This window comes from Stegostoma tigrinum, chromosome 1 (genome assembly GCF_030684315.1).
Source record: "Stegostoma tigrinum isolate sSteTig4 chromosome 1, sSteTig4.hap1, whole genome shotgun sequence".
Lineage (NCBI taxonomy): Eukaryota > Metazoa > Chordata > Chondrichthyes > Orectolobiformes > Stegostomatidae > Stegostoma > Stegostoma tigrinum.
Genome location: NC_081354.1, coordinates 190570759 through 190586467, shown reverse-complemented (window position 1 = coordinate 190586467; position 15709 = coordinate 190570759). Strand labels below are relative to the sequence as shown.

The 15709-nt window shown below is 47.1% G+C and overlaps 1 protein-coding gene across 1 annotated transcript in view; it reads left to right on the top strand.

Annotated features, from left to right (window-relative positions):
- The window catches only part of LOC132209511 (disintegrin and metalloproteinase domain-containing protein 12-like), a 193002-nt gene that overhangs the window by 23056 nt on the left and 154237 nt on the right, over nucleotides 1-15709 (top strand). Inside the window, exon 3 of the mRNA XM_059645051.1 lies at nucleotides 8197-8273. Coding sequence (XP_059501034.1) covers nucleotides 8197-8273 — 77 coding nt within the window. The remainder of the gene's footprint in view (nucleotides 1-8196; nucleotides 8274-15709) is intronic.

The following is a 15709-nucleotide window of genomic DNA, read 5'->3' as shown; positions in this document are numbered from 1 at the left end:
GGTTGAAGTCAGACAAGCAAAAAAAAGATGCAGAGCTGGACGAAGAAACGGCAGATGGAATTCAACCCAGAAAAGTGTGAAGTGATTCAGTTTGGAAGGTGGAATTTGAATACAGAATACAGGGTTAATGGCAGGATTTATGGCAGTGGAGAGGAACTGAGGGATGCTGAGGTCCACGTCCATAGATCCCTCAAAGTTGCTACCCAAGTTGATAGGATTGTAAAGAAGGCTTATGGTGTGTTGGCTTTCATTGGCAGGCGCATTGAGTTTAAGAGCCGTGAGGTTATGCTGCAGCTCTATAAAACCTGGGTGAGACCACACTTGGAGTATTGTGTTCAGTTCTGATTGCCTCATTATAGGAAGGATGTGGAAGCTTTAGAGAGGTTGCAGAGGAAATTTACCAGGATGCTGCCTGGACTGGAGGGCAAGCCTTATGAGGAAAGGTTGAGGGAGCTAGGCCTCTTTTCATTGGAGCGAAGGCGGATGAGAGGTGACTTGATAGAGGTGTACAAGATGATGAGAGGCACTGATAAAGTGGATAGCCAGAGAGATTTTCCCAGGGCAGAAATGACTATCATGAGGGGTTATCATTTTAAGGTGATTGGAGAAAGGTAAAGGGGAGATGTAAGAGTTAGGTTTTTTACACAGAGAATGATCCGTGTGTGGAATGCACAGCTAGCTGTAGTAGTGGACATTGAAGTGAGTCTTGGATAAGCACATGTACGATCGTAAAATAAAGGCAATTGCAGGTTAATTTGATATTAGAGTAAAATAATGCGTTGACACAACATTGTGGGGCAAACCTCCTGTTCTGTGCTGTACTGTTGTCTGTTGTATTTGTACTGATTGAGAGGAGAATGCTGATTGGTTAACAAGTGCAACCTGATTGGAAAATGAACCTTAAACTGTCAATCCTCAACTGTGAGTCAAAGTTCTTCAATCTGGATAAAGGTTATGAAAGGTTAGGAAGAAGGTAGCTTACATAAGGTGGAGGAAGCTAGGGTCAAGTTCAGCTAGAGAGGATTACATGCAGGCAAGGAAGGAGCTCAAAAATGGTCTGAGGAGAGCCAGGAGGGGGCACGAGAAAGGCTTGGCAGAAGGAATCCGGGAAAACACAAAGGCATTTTACACTTATGTGAGGAATAAGAGAATGGTCAAAGAAAGAGTAGGGCCGATCAGGGATAGCATAGGGAACTTGTGTGTGGAGCCTGAGGAGGTAGGGGAAGCCCTAAATGAGTTTTTTGCTTCTGTCTTTACGAAAGAAACGACCTGTGTAGTGAATGAAACCTTTGAAGAGCAGGTGTGCATGCTGGAATGGATAGAGATAGAGGAAGCTGATGTACTGAAAATTTTGTCAAACATTAAGATTGACAAGTCGCCAGGCCCGGATCAGATTTGTCCTCGGCTGCTTTGGGAAGCGAGAAATGCAATTGCTTCGCCACTTGCGAAGATCTTTGCATCCTCGCTCTCCACTGGAGTCGTACCTGAGGACTGGAGAGAGGCAAATGTAATTCCTCTCTTCAAGAAAGGAAATAGGGAAATCCCCGGCAATTATAGACCGGTAAGTCTCACGTCTGTCGTCTGCAAGGTGTTAGAAAGGATTCTGAGGGATAAGATTTATGACCATCTGGAAGAGCATGGCTTGATCAAATACAGTCAACACGGCTTTGTGAGGGGTAGGTCATGCCTTACAAACCTTATCGAGTTTTTTGAGGATGTGACTAGTAAGGTTGATGAGGGTCAAGCTGTGGATGTGGTGTATATGGACTTCAGTAAGGCATTTGATAAGGTTCCCCATGGAAGGCTCATTCAGAAGGTCAGGAGGAATGGGATACAGGGGAACTTAGCTGCTTAGATACAGAATTGGCTGGCCAACAGAAGACAGCGAGTGGTAGTAGAAGGAAAATATTCTGCCTGGAAGTCAGTGGTGAGTGGGGTTCCACAGGGCTCTGTCCTTGGGCCTCTACTGTTTGTAATTTTTATTAATGACTTGGACGAGGGAATTGAAGGATGGGTCAGCAAGTTTGCAGACGACACAAAGGTCGGAGGTGTCGTTGACAGTGTAGAGGGCTGTTGTAGGCTGCAGCGGGACATTGACAGGATGCAGAGATGGGCTGAGAGGTGGCAGATGGAGTTCAACCTGGATAAATGCGAGGTGATGCATTTTGGAAGGTCGAATTTGAAAGCTGAGTACAGGATTAAGGATAGGATTCTTGGCAGCGTGGAGGAACAGAGGGATCTTGGTGTGCGGATACATAGATCCCTTAAAATGGCCACCCAAGTGGACAGGGTTGTTAAGAAAGCATATGGTGTTTTGGCTTTCATGAACAGGGGGATTGAGTTTAAGAGTCGTGAGATCTTGTTGCAGCTCTATAAAACTTTGGTTAGACCGCACTTGGAATACTGCGTCCAGTTCTGGGCGCCCTATTATAGGAAAGATGTGGATGCTTTGGAGAGGGTTCAGAGGAGGTTTACCAGGATGCTGCCTGGACTGGAGGGCTTATCTTATGAAGAGAGGTTGACTGAGCTCGGTCTCTTTTCATTGGAGAAAAGGAGGAGGAGAGGGGACCTAATTGAGGTATACAAGATAATGAGAGGCATAGATAGAGTCGATAGCCAGAGACTATTTCCCAGGGCAGAAATGGCTAGCACGAGGGGTCATAGTTTTAAGCTGGTTGGTGGAAAGTATAGAGGGGATGTCAGAGGCAGGTTCTTTACGCAGAGAGTTGTGAGAGCATGGAATGCGTTGCCAGCAGCAGTTGTGGAAGCAAGGTCATTGGGGTCATTTAAGAGACTGCTGGACATGCATATGGTCACAGAAATTTGAGGGTGCATCCATGAGGATCAATGGTCGGCACAACATTGTGGGCTGAAGGGCCTGTTCTGTGCTGTACTGTTCTATGTTCTATGTTCTAAAACAGAAGCTAATAGTCAAACGGGTAGAATCAAATGCAGACCTAACTTTTGCTTAAGCTATGATGAAAAACTGACTGTACAGTGGGAGAATGGCAGTGCGCAGAATGCCATAATGAGGTAATAAAATGTGAGGCTGGATGAACACAGCAGGTCAAGCAGCATCTCAGGAGCACAAAAGCTGACGTTTCGGGCCGAGACCCTTCATCAGAGAGGGGGATGGGGAGAGGGTTTTGGAATAAATAGGGAGAGAGGGGGAGGCAGACCCAAGATAGAGAGAAAAGAAGATAGGTGGAGAGAGTATAGGTGGGGAGGTAGGGAGGGGATAGGTCAGTCCAGGGAAGACGGACAGGTCAAGGAGGTGGGATGAGGTTACTAGGTAGATGGGGGTGCGGCTTGAGGTGGGAGGAAGGGATGGGTGAGAGGAAGAACAGGTTAGGGAGGCAGAGACAGGTTGGACTGGTTTTGGGATGCAGTGGGTGGAGGGGAAGAGCTGGGCTGGTTGTGTGGTGCAGTGGGGGGAGGGGACGAACTGGGCTGGTTTTGGGATGCGGTGGGGGAAGGGGAGATTTTGAAGCTGGTGAAGTCCACATTGATACCATTGGGCTGCAGGGTTCCCAAGCGGAATATGAATTGCTGTTCCTGCAACCTTCGGGTGGCATCATTGTGGCACTGCAGGAGGCCCATGATGGACATGTCATCAAAAGAATGGGAGGGCGAGTGGAAATGGATTGCGACTGGGAGGTGCAGTTGTTTGTTGCGAACTGAGTGGAGGTATTCGGCAAAGCGGTCTCCAAGCCTCCGCTTGGTTTCCCCAATGTAGAGGAAGCCACACCAGGTACACTGGATGCAGTATACCACATTGGCGGATGTGCAGGTGAACCTCTGCTTAATGTGGAATGTCATCTTGGGGCCTGGGATAGGGTTGAGGGAGGAGGTGTGGGGGCAAGTGTAGCATTTCCTGCGGTTGCAGGGAAAGGTGCCGGGTGTGGTGGGGTTGGAGGGCAGTGTGGAGCGAACAAGGGAGTCACGGAGAGAGTCGTCTCTCCGGAAAGCATACAGGGGTGGGGATGGAAAAATATCTTGGGTGGTGGGGTCGGATTGTAGATGGCGGAAGTGTCGGAGGATGATGCGTTGTATCCGGAGGTTGGTGGGGTGTTGTGTGAGAACGAGGGGGATCCTCTTTGGGCGGTTGTGGCGGGGGCGGGGTGTGAGGGATGTGTTGCGGGAAATACGGGAGATGCGGTCAAGGGCGTTCTCGATCACTGTGGGGGGAAAGTTGTGGTCCTTGAAGAACTTGGACATCTGGGATGTGCGGGAGTGGAATGTCTTATCGTGGGAGCAGATGCGGTGGAGGCGGAGGAATTGGGAATAGGGGATGGAATTTTTGCAGGAGGGTGGGTGGAAGGAGGTGTATTCTAGGTAGCTGTGGGAGTCGGTGGGCTTGAAATGGACATCAGTTACAAGCTGGTTGCCTGAGATGGAGACTGAGAGGTCTAGGAAGGTGAGGGATGTGCTGGAGATGGCCCAGGTGAACTGAAGGTCGGGGTGGAAGGTGTTGGTGAAGTGGATGAACTGTTCGAGCTCCTCTGGGGAGCAAGAGGCGGTGCCGATACAGTCATCAATGTAATGGAGGAAGAGGTGGGATTTGGGGCCTGTGTAGTTGCGGAAGAGGGACTGTTCCACGTAACCTACAAAGAGGCAGGCATAGCTGGGGCCCATGCTTGTGCCCATGGCCACCCCCTTTCGTCTGTAGGAAGTGGGAGGAGTCAAAAGAGAAGTTGTTGAGGGTGAGGACGAGTTCAGCTAGGCGGATGAGGGTGTCGGTGGAGGGGGACTGGTCGGGCCTGCAGGACAGGAAGAAGCGGAGGCCCTTGAGGCCGTCTGCATGCGGAATGCAGGTGTATAGGGACTGGATGTCCATGGTGAAGATGAGGTGTTGGGGGCCAGGGAATTGGAAGTCCTGGAGGAGGTGGAGGGCGTGGGTGGTGTAACGGGCGTAGGTAGGGAGTTCCTGGACCAAAGGGGAGAAAATGGAGTCCAGTTAGGTGGAGATGACTTCCGTGGGGCAGGAGCAGGCTGAGATGATGGGTCGACCAGGGCAGGCAGGTTTGTGGATTTTGGGAAGGAGATAGAAACGGGCCGTGCGGGGTTGGGGAACAATGAGGTTGGAGACGGTGGGTGGGAGGTCCCCTGAGGTGATGAGGTCATGAATGGTGTTGGAGATGATGGTTTGGTGCTCGGGTGCGGGGTCATGATCGAGGGGGCGGTAGGAGGTGGTGTCGGAGAGTTGGCGTCTGGCCTCGGCGATGTAGAGGTCAGTGCGCCATACTACCACTGCGCCACCCTTGTCTGCGGGTTTGATGGTGAGGTTGGGGTTGGAGCGGAGGGCTGCCCGTTCTGCGGGGAGAGGTTGGAGTGGGTGAGAGGGGTGGAGAGGTTGAGGCGTTTAATGTCTCGACGGCAGTTGGAGATGAAGAGGTCGAGGGAGGGTAGGAGGCCTGGGGGTGGTGTCCAATCTATGTCCAATCGTGACTGGTATTGGTTGATGTGTGGTTGTAGGTTGACAAAGGTGAGCCCCTTACTAAGGACTGACCGTTCGTCCTCAGTCAGTGGGAGGTCTGGGGGGATGGTGAAGATGCGGCAGGGCTCAGTGTGGCTGTCTTCTCTGGGGTTGCTGGCTGTGGAGGTTGTGGGCAGAGCAATGAGGTCGTCAACCGTGGGCGGGATTCCGTCGGCGTCAGCCGTGGGCAGGGTTCATTCGGCGGTAGGAGTATCGGGGTGGGCGGCAGCAGCTGCGATGAGGGTGGTGTGTGAGGTGTTGTACCTGGAAGTGGAGGTGGTGACTGTCTTTGGATTAGTGATAATGGGAACTGCAGATGCTGGAGAATCCAAGATAATGAAATGTGAGGCTGGATGAACACAGCAGGCCCAGCAGCATCTCAGGAGCACAAAAGCTGACGTTTCGGGCCTAGACCCTTCATCAGAGAGGGGGATCGGGTGAAGGTTCTGGAATAAAAAGGGAGAGAGGGGGAGGCAGACCGAAGATGGAGAGAAAAGAAGATAGGTGGAGAGGAGAGTATAGGTGGGGAGGTAGGGAGGGGATAGGTCAGTCCAGGGAAGATGGACAGGTCAAGGAGGTGGGATGAGGTTAGTAGGTAGGAGATGGAGGTGCGGCTTTGGGTGGGAGGAAGGGATAGGTGAGAGGAAGAACAGGTTAGGGAGGCAGAGACAGGTTGGACTGGTTTTGGGATGCAGTGGGTGGAGGGGAAGAGCTGGGCTGGTTGTGTGGTGCAGTGGGGGGAGGGGACGAAGGGTCTAGGCCCGAAACGTCAGCTTTTGTGCCCCTGAGATGCTGCTTGGCCTGCTGTGTTCATCCAGCCTCACATTTCATTCTTTGGATTAGTGCCAGCTGGTGCTGAAAACATTTGGATTACTGCTGCTGCTCATGACATTGTCACCCTGCCTGGTTTGCATATGACTCACTCTGTGAATAGGACTGAATGCCCTCACAATGGCCATTCTGAGCCCATTACTGGGAGGACACTACCTTGACAGGGGGAAACTGGAATGGGAAATCAGTGCTGCTTTCAGTTGCAGCAGCCACATATGATAGAGGAAGAAAATCGATTTGCTTCCCACAGTTGCTTAATTCTCAAATGTTTTTTCAATTCCTCAACAGTCTTTGTGTAAAGAGCATTGAGGAAAGGAGGGAGAAAGGTATTCTAACAATCATTTAACATTTAAAGGAATTGCATTTCTGTAAGTAACGCATAGAACATAGAACATTGAACATTACAGCACAGTACAGGCCCTCGATGTTGTGCCGACCTGTCATACTGATCTCAAGCCCATCTAGCCTACACTATTCCATGTACGTCCATATGCTTATCCAATGACGACTTAAATGTACCTCAAGTTGGCGAATCTACTACCATTGCAGGCAAGGTGTTCCATTCCCTTACTACTCTCTGAGTAAAGAAACTACCTCTGACATCTGTCCTATATCTTCCACCCCTCAATTTAAAGCTATGCCCCCTCATGCTCGCTGTCACCATCCTAAGAAAAAGGCTCTCCCTATCCACCCTATCTAACCCTCTGATTATTTTATATGTTTCAATTAAGTCACCTCTCAACCTTCTTCTCTCTAATGAAAACAGCCTCAAGTCCCTCAGCCTTTCCTCAGAAGACCTTCCCTCCATACCAGGCAACATCCTAGTAAATCTCCTCTGCACACTTTCCAAAGCTTCCACATCCTTCTTATAATGCGGTGACCAGAACTGTACACAATACTCCAAGTGCAGCCTCACCAGAGTTTTGTACAGCTTCACCATAACCTCTTGGTTCCGGAACTCGATCCCTCTATTAATAAAAGCTAAAACACTGTATGCCTTCTGAACAGCCCTGTCAACCTGGGTGGCAACTTTCAAGGATCTGTGTATATGACACCGAGATCTCTCTGCTCATCTACACTACTAAGAATCTTACCATTAGCCTTGTACTTTGCCTTCCAGTTCCTCCTACCAAAGTGCATCACCTCACACTTGTCTGCATTAAACTCCATTTGCCACCTCTCAGCCCAGCTCTGCAGCTTATCTATGTCTCTCTGCAACCTACAGCATCCTTCATCACTATCCACAACTCCACCGACCTTAGCGTCGTCTGCAAATTTACTAACCCATCCTTCTACGCCCTCATCCAGGTCATTGATAAAAATGACAAACAGCAATGGACCCAACACCGACCCTTGCGGTACACCACTAGTAACTGGTCTCCAGGATGAACATTTCCCATCAACTACCACCCTCTGTCTTCTTTCAGCAAGCCAATTTCCGATCCAAATTGCTATATCTCCCACAATTCCATTCCTCCGCATTTTGTACAATAGCCTATTGTGGGGAACCTTATCGAACGCCTTGCTGAAATCCATATACACCACATCAACCGGTTTATTCTCATCTACCTGTTTGGTCACCTTCTCAAAGAACTCAATAAGGTTTGTGAGGCACGACCTTCCCTTCACAAAACCGTGCTGACTATCCCTAATCAATTTATTCTTTTCTGGATGATTATAAATCCTATCCCTTATAACCTTTTCCAACACTTTACCAACAACTGAGGTAAGGCTCACTGGTCTATAATTACCAGGGTTGTCTCTACTCCCCTTCTTGAACAGGGGAACCACATTTGCTATCCTCCAGTCATCTGGCACTATTCCTGTGAGCTGCAGTTTCAGTGAGTAAATCAGTTTGAATAACAATCCATTCATTGTGTCCTGTGCAGAGGAACAATTCAAATAAGCTCAGCATCTCGGTGGAGCTGGATGGAAAGACCTGCACGTTGGATCTCCATAGCAATACGTAAGTTACATCAAATACAAAGCTGCCCCACCAATCCTCTGTGTCTGTGTTCTGTTCACACAGCTTGTCATGTGTACCAAAATACAGAGAAAAGCTTTGATTACGAGCCGTACAGGCAGATGTCAGCAAGCTAAAGAATGTGTAGGTCAAAAAATCTTCAAAGCATACAGTTTACGTTGCAGGTTACATTATTTGAGGCTTGAGTCCATTCAACAGTCAGATAACGGCCAAAAGGAGCTGTTCCTGAGAGATAATGGGAACTGCAGATGCTGGAGAATCCAAGACAACAAAATGTGAGGCTGGATGAACACAGCAGGCCAAGCAGCATCTCAGGAGCACAAAAGCTGACGTTTCGGGCCTAGACCCTTCATCAGAGAGGGGGATGGGGAGAGGATTCTGAAATAAATAGGGAGACAGGGGAGGCGGACTGAAGATGGATAGAGGAGAAGATAGGTGGAGAGGAGAGTATAGATGGGGAGGTGGGGAGGGGATAGGTTAGTCCGGGGAAGGACGGACAGGTCAAGGAGGCAGGATGAGATTGGTAGGTAGGAAATGGAGGTGCGACTTGAGGTGGGAGGAGGGGATAGGTGAGAGGAAGAACAGGTTAGGGAGGCGCGGACGAGCTTGGCTGGTTTTGGGATGCAGTGTGGGGAGGGGAGATTTTGAAGCTGGTGAAATCCACATTGATACCATTGGACTGCAGGGTTCCCAAGCGGAATATGAGTTGCTGTTCCTGCAACCTTTGGGTGGCATCATTATGGCACTGCAGGAAGCCGACGATGGACATGTTCTCTGAGGAGTGTGAGGGGGAGTTAAAATGGTTCGCGACTGGGAGGTGCAGTTGTTTACTGCTAATCAAGCGGAGGTGTTCTGCAAAGTGGTCCCCACGCCTCAGCTTGGTTTCCCCAATGTAGAGGAGGCCACACCGGGTACAATGGGTGCAGTATACCACATTGGCGGATGTCCAGGTGAACATCTGCTTGACGTGGAAAATCATCTTGGGGCCTGGGATGGGGGTGAGGGAGGAGGTGTGGGGGCAAGCGTCACACTTCCTGCGGTTGCGGGGAAGGTGCCGAGTGTGGTGGGGTTGGAGGGGAGTGTGGAACGGACGAGGAAGTCACGGAGATAGTGGCCCCTCCGGAAGGCAGACAAGGGTGGGGATGGAAAAATATCTTTCGTGGTGGGGTCAGCTTGCAGACAGTGGAAGTGTTGGAGGATGATGCGTTGTATCCGGAGGTTGGTGGGGTGGTGTGTGAGGACGAGGGGGATTCTCTTAGGGTGGTTATTGCGGGGGCAGGCTGTGAGGGATGAGTTGCAGGAAATGCGGGAGACTCGGTTGAGGGTGTTCTTGACCATTGCAGGGGGGAAGTTGCAATCCTAGAAAAATGAGGACATCTGGGATGTGTGGGAGTGGAATGCCTCATCCTGGGAGCAGATGCGGCGGAGGCGAAGGAATTGGGAATAGGGGATGGAATTTTTGCAGGAATGTGGGTGGGAGGAGGTGTATTCTCGGTAGCTGTGGGAGTCGGTGAGCTTGAAATGGACATCGGTTTCGAGGTGGTTGCCTGAAATGGAGACAGAAAGGCCCAGGAAGGAGAGGGATGTATTGGAGATGGTCCAGGTGAACTTGAGGTTGGGGTGGAAGGTGTTGGTGAAGTGGATGAACTGTTTGAGCTCCTCTTGGGAGTGAGAGGCGGCGCCGGTACAGTCATCAATGTAACGGAGGAAGAGGTGGGATTTAGGGCCAGTGTCGGCGCGGAAGAGGGACTGATTGGAAGACTGGAGTTGATGTGGGCCATGACCAGCCTCTTGAAGCACTTCATAATTATTCAAGTCAGTGCTATTGGGCAGTAGTCATTAAGGCACATTGCATGTGCTTTCTTGAGTTCAGGGATGACGGTGGTCTTCTCGAAACTCGTGGGGACTTCGGTTTTCAGGAGGGTACAGTTGAAGATATCAGTGAATACTTCCGCCAGCTGATCCACATCAGATCTGAGTACTCAGCCGGGAATACCGTCCAGGCCTGTCGCTTTCCTTGGGTTGACTGCTCAGAAGATGGATCTAACTTCTGAAGCTGTGACAAAGGAACAGGTGTGGCCGGGGCTGGCAGGACAAGCGTTCCCATGCCGGTGGTATTCTGCTCAAACTGAGCATAGAAAACACTGAGCGTGTCAGGGAGGGATGTGCCATTGTCCACCAACTTACAATTTTGTATCCCGTATTGTCTTTGAGGCCTTGCTGTTGTATCTGTGTTACGCTAACACAGTTCTATTACCACCCGACTGTGTTGCATTAATACAGCTCTATCCACCAATCCACTGTGTCTGTATTACAGCGTAACAGAGCACCACTCCACTGTGTTAGTTAATAAAATGTGAGGCTGGATGAACACAGCAGGCCCAGCAGCATCTCAGGAGCACAAAAGCTGACGTTTCAGGCCTAGACCCTTCATCAGGGCTGATGAAGGGTCTAGGCCCGAAATGTCAGCTTTTGTGCTCCTGAGATGCTGCTGGGCCTGCTGTGTTCATCCAGCCTCACATTTTATCATCTTGGATTCTCCAGCATCTGCAGTTCCCATTATCACTGCGTTAGTTACCTTATTTCGATAGCTCTCACACCAATCCACTGTGTCTGTATTACAGCATAACAGAGCACCAATCCACTGTGTCTGTATTACATTATTAAAACAGCTCTGTTGTTGGGAAGAGATGTGAATGAGCATCACCGAGCTCTGTGCTCAGAAGTACAGTCGATCTTAATTTGAGCTCTTTACCACACGTGCAGAAGAAGCGAGAGACCACTCTAAATCTGGCCTGGACGTGGGGCCCAGTCTCCCTCTTAATATTCAGCTCAGATCAGAAGAGAAATCAATGATGCGCTGACTTCCCCAGTGTGATACAGCATTTTTATGTATTTCACTTTACAATAATTGCATGCAACCTTGTCATTGTTCCTTCCCACTTCACCTATCATCTGAAAGTGGAGTGACAGGTAGACAGGGCAGTGAAGAAGCCTTTTGATGCACTGGCCTTCATCAGTGAGGGCACTGAGTATGGAACTTGGGAAGTTTCGTTGCAGTTTTACACGATATTGGTGAGGCCGCATTTACAGCATTATTTCAGTTCTAGTCACCATGCTATAGGAAGGGTATTATTAAACTGGAAAGAGTGCATAAGAAATTTACAAGGATGATGCCTGGATTGAAGGGACTGAGTTATAGCGAGAATTTGAACCAGCTGGGACTTTTTTATAGAGTGCAGGAGACTGAGGGAATAAATGGGACCCTGAGGGGCAACATTTTTACACAGAGTGTGGTACGCATATGGAAACACTTGCCAGTACAAGTGGTTAAGAGGGGCACATTAACAACATTTAAAATACATTTGTACCAATATATGGATAGGAATGATTCAGAAGGGTAAGGGCCAAGTTTAGGGAAATGGGATTAACATTTTGGCCAACATGGACCAGTTTGGACTGAAGGGCCTGTCTCTGTGCTGTAAGACTCTATGATTCTGTGAAATCCAATCCTGTGAAACAGTTGTTCAATGATGGGCACCCCTATGGACAGCCCTAGTTTCCCCATGAACTCATGTTGTTTATCAGACATTGTCATCATCAAGCCTTAGGATCTTACAATGTCTTCCATTAATTCACATTCCAAAGTTAACGGTCATATTCTTTTTCAGATATTTCCCTGACTTGCTTATGACTAAGGGCTGCTCGAATTCTGTCATTCAATTTATTTATTGCTATCCCTATCAAACTTTGCTGCTCATCTTATTTTACCACTGTCCTAATCAAAGGAGATACAAAAGGAAGATAAAGTATGGAGCTGGATGAACACAGCGGGTCAAGCAGCATCTTCGTAGCACAAAAGCTGATGTTTCGGGCCTAGACCCTTTTTGTGATGAAGGGTCTAGGCCCAAAACATCAGCTCATGTGCTCCTGAGATGCTGCTTGGCCTGCTGTGTTCATCCAGCTCCACACTTTGTTATCTCAGATTCTCCAACATCTGCATTTCCATATATCTCAGATACAAAAGGAAGTTAGTTATTATATTAATTGCTGCAAAATTCATAATGTTAGTTCTATTACAGAGTTAGTTGTGTGCATCATTTTATGTTTACACCTACTGTTAACATTCTTTAGCTAACAGGTTGTGAGAGTTTCAGTTCCACCTGAGCTTGGAGGCTCAGTTGGACACTGTCCCTCCATCTTGCAGATGCATTATAACTCATTCTAGTCAAATCCTATATTCTAAGATGACTTTTACTACCTCTACTCTAATTCATTCTTCCTAATCAATCAATATCTTTCTCATTGATAAGACTGACACTCAATCACTGTTGCAGGTCAATGAATGTGTCTGATCTCCGAGATTTTTATGAGGCATAATCCCACACTTACCATAAGTGTCTGTTATTGTGAGATCCTACTTTTCGCTTTAATGCTTTCTACAAATATCAGGTTGTCTGTTCTGAGACATTTCTTATCAAAGTACATTCCTGCACTCATCTGCAGGTGTTGTTTTGACAGAACTCCCTGTATATTAATTTGCCTGATACTTTGTTCAAAATAGACACTGTTACCTGAAGTTACTGCCTCCTCAATGCTACGATTGTTCTAATTCACCACCTCACTTAAATGCTGAAGCAGAGTTAAATGTGTTACTGCAGCCACATTTAAGCCGATGGCAGGCACTACAGCGGCCATATTTATGTCACTCTGATCAGGGGCTACCTCAACATCTATCACCAATCCACTGTGTCTGTGTTACATTATCAACACAGCTCTATCACCAATCCACTGTGACTGTGTTACATTAGTAACACAGCTCTATCACCAATCCACTGTGTCTGTGTTACATTATTAACACAGCATTATCACCAATCTACTGTGTCTGTGTTACATTATTAACACAGCTCTATCACCAATTCACTGTGTCTGTGTTACATTATTAAGACAGCTCTATCACCAACCCACTAAGTCCGTGTTATATTATTAACACAGCTCTATCGCCAACCCACTGTGTCTGTGTTACATTATTAACACAGTTCTATCACAAATCCACTGTGTCTGTGTTACATTATAAACACAACGCTATCACCAACCCACTGTGTCTGTGTTACATTATCAACACAGCTCTATCGCCAATCCACTGTGTCTGTGTTACATTATTATCACAGCTCAATCACCAACCCACTGTGTCTGTGGTACATTATTAACACAGTTCTATCACAAATCCACTGTGTCTGTGTTACATTATAAACACAACGCTATCACCAACCCACTGTATGTGTGTTACATTATCAACACAGTTCTATCACAAATCCACTGTGTCTGTGTTACATTATAAACACAGCTCTATCGCCAATCCACTGCGTCTGTGTTACATTATTATCACAGCTCAATCACCAACCCACTAAGTCTGTGTTACATTATTAACACAGCTCTATCAGCAACCCACTGTGTCTGTGTTACATTATTAACACAGCTCTATCACCAACCCACTGTGTCTGTGTTACATTATTAACACAGCTCTATCACCAACCCACTGTCTCTGTGTTACATTATTAACACAGCTCTATCACCAACCCACTGTGTCTGTGTTACATTATTAACACAGCTCTATCACCAATGCACTGTGTCTGTGTTGTATTATGAACACAGCTCTATCACCAACCCACTGTGTCTGTAACATTATTAACACAGCTCTATCACCAATCCACTGTGTCAGTGTTACATTATTAACACAGCTCTATCACCAATCCACTGTGTCTGTCACATTATTAACACAGCTCTATCACCAACCCACTGTGTCTGTGTTACATTATTAACACAGCTCTATCACCAATCCGCTGTGTCTGTGTGACATTATTAAAACAGCTCTATCACCAACCCACTAAGTCTGTGTTACATTATTAACACAGCTCTATCGCCAATCCACTGTGTCTGTGTTACATTATTAACACAGCTCTTTCACCAATCCACTGTGTCTGTTTTACATTATTAACACAGCTCTATCACCAATCCACTGTGTCTGTGTTACATTATTAACACAGCTCTATCACCAACCCACTGTGTCTGTGTTACATTATTAACACAGCTCTATCACCAATCCACTGTATCTGTGTTACATTATTAACACAGCTCTATCGCCAACCCACTGTGTCTGTGTTACATTATTAACACAGCTCTATCACCAATCCACTGTGTCTGTGATACATTATTAACACAGCTCTATCACCAATCCACTATGTCTGTGTTACATCATTAACACAGCTCTATCACCAATCCATTGAGTCTGTTACATTATTAACACAGCTCTATCGCCAACCGACTGTGTCTGTGTTACATTATTAACACAGCTCTATCACCAACCCACTGTGTCTGTGTTACATTATTAACACAGCTCTATCACCAACCCACTGTGTCTGTGTTACATTATTAACACAGCTCTATCACCAATCCACTGTGTCTGTTACATTATTAACACAGCTCTATCACCAATCCACTGTGTCTGTTACATTATTAACACAGCTCTATCACCAATCCACTGTGTCTGTGTTACATTATTAACACAGCTCTATCACCAACCCACTGTGTCTGTTACATTATTAACACAGCTCTATCACCAATCCACTGTATCTGTGTCACATTATTAACACAGCTCTATCACCAATCCACTGTGTCTGTGTTACATTATTAACACAACTCTATCACCAACGCACTGTGTCTGTGTTACATTATTAACACAGCTCTATCACCAATCCACTGTATCTGTGTTACATTATTAACACAGCTCTATCACCAACCCACTGTGTCTGTGTTACATTATTAACACAGCTCTATCACCAATCCACTGTATCTGTGTTACATTATTAACACAGCTCTATCGCCAACCCACTGTGTCTGTGTTACATTATTAACACAGCTCTATCACCAATCCACTGTGTCTGTGTTCCATTATTAACACAGCTCTATCACCAACCCACTGTGTCTGTTACATTATTAACACAGCTCTATCACCAACCCACTGTGTCTGTGTTACATTATGAACACAGCTCTATCACCAACCCACTGTGTCTGTTACATTATTAACACAGCTCTATCGCCAACCCACTTTGTCTGTGTTACATTATTAACACAGCTCTATCACCAATCCACTGTGTCTGTTGCATTATTAACACAGCTCTATCGCCAACCCACTGTCTCTGTGTTACATTATTAACACAGCTCTATCACCAATCCACTGTGTCTGTGTTACATTATTAACACAGCTCTATCACCAACCCACTGTGTCTGTTACAATATTAACACAGCTCTGTCACCAATCCACTGTGTGTGTTACATTATTAACACAGCTCTATCACCAATCCACTGTATCTGTGTTACATTATTAACACAGCTCTATCACCAATCCACTGTGTCTG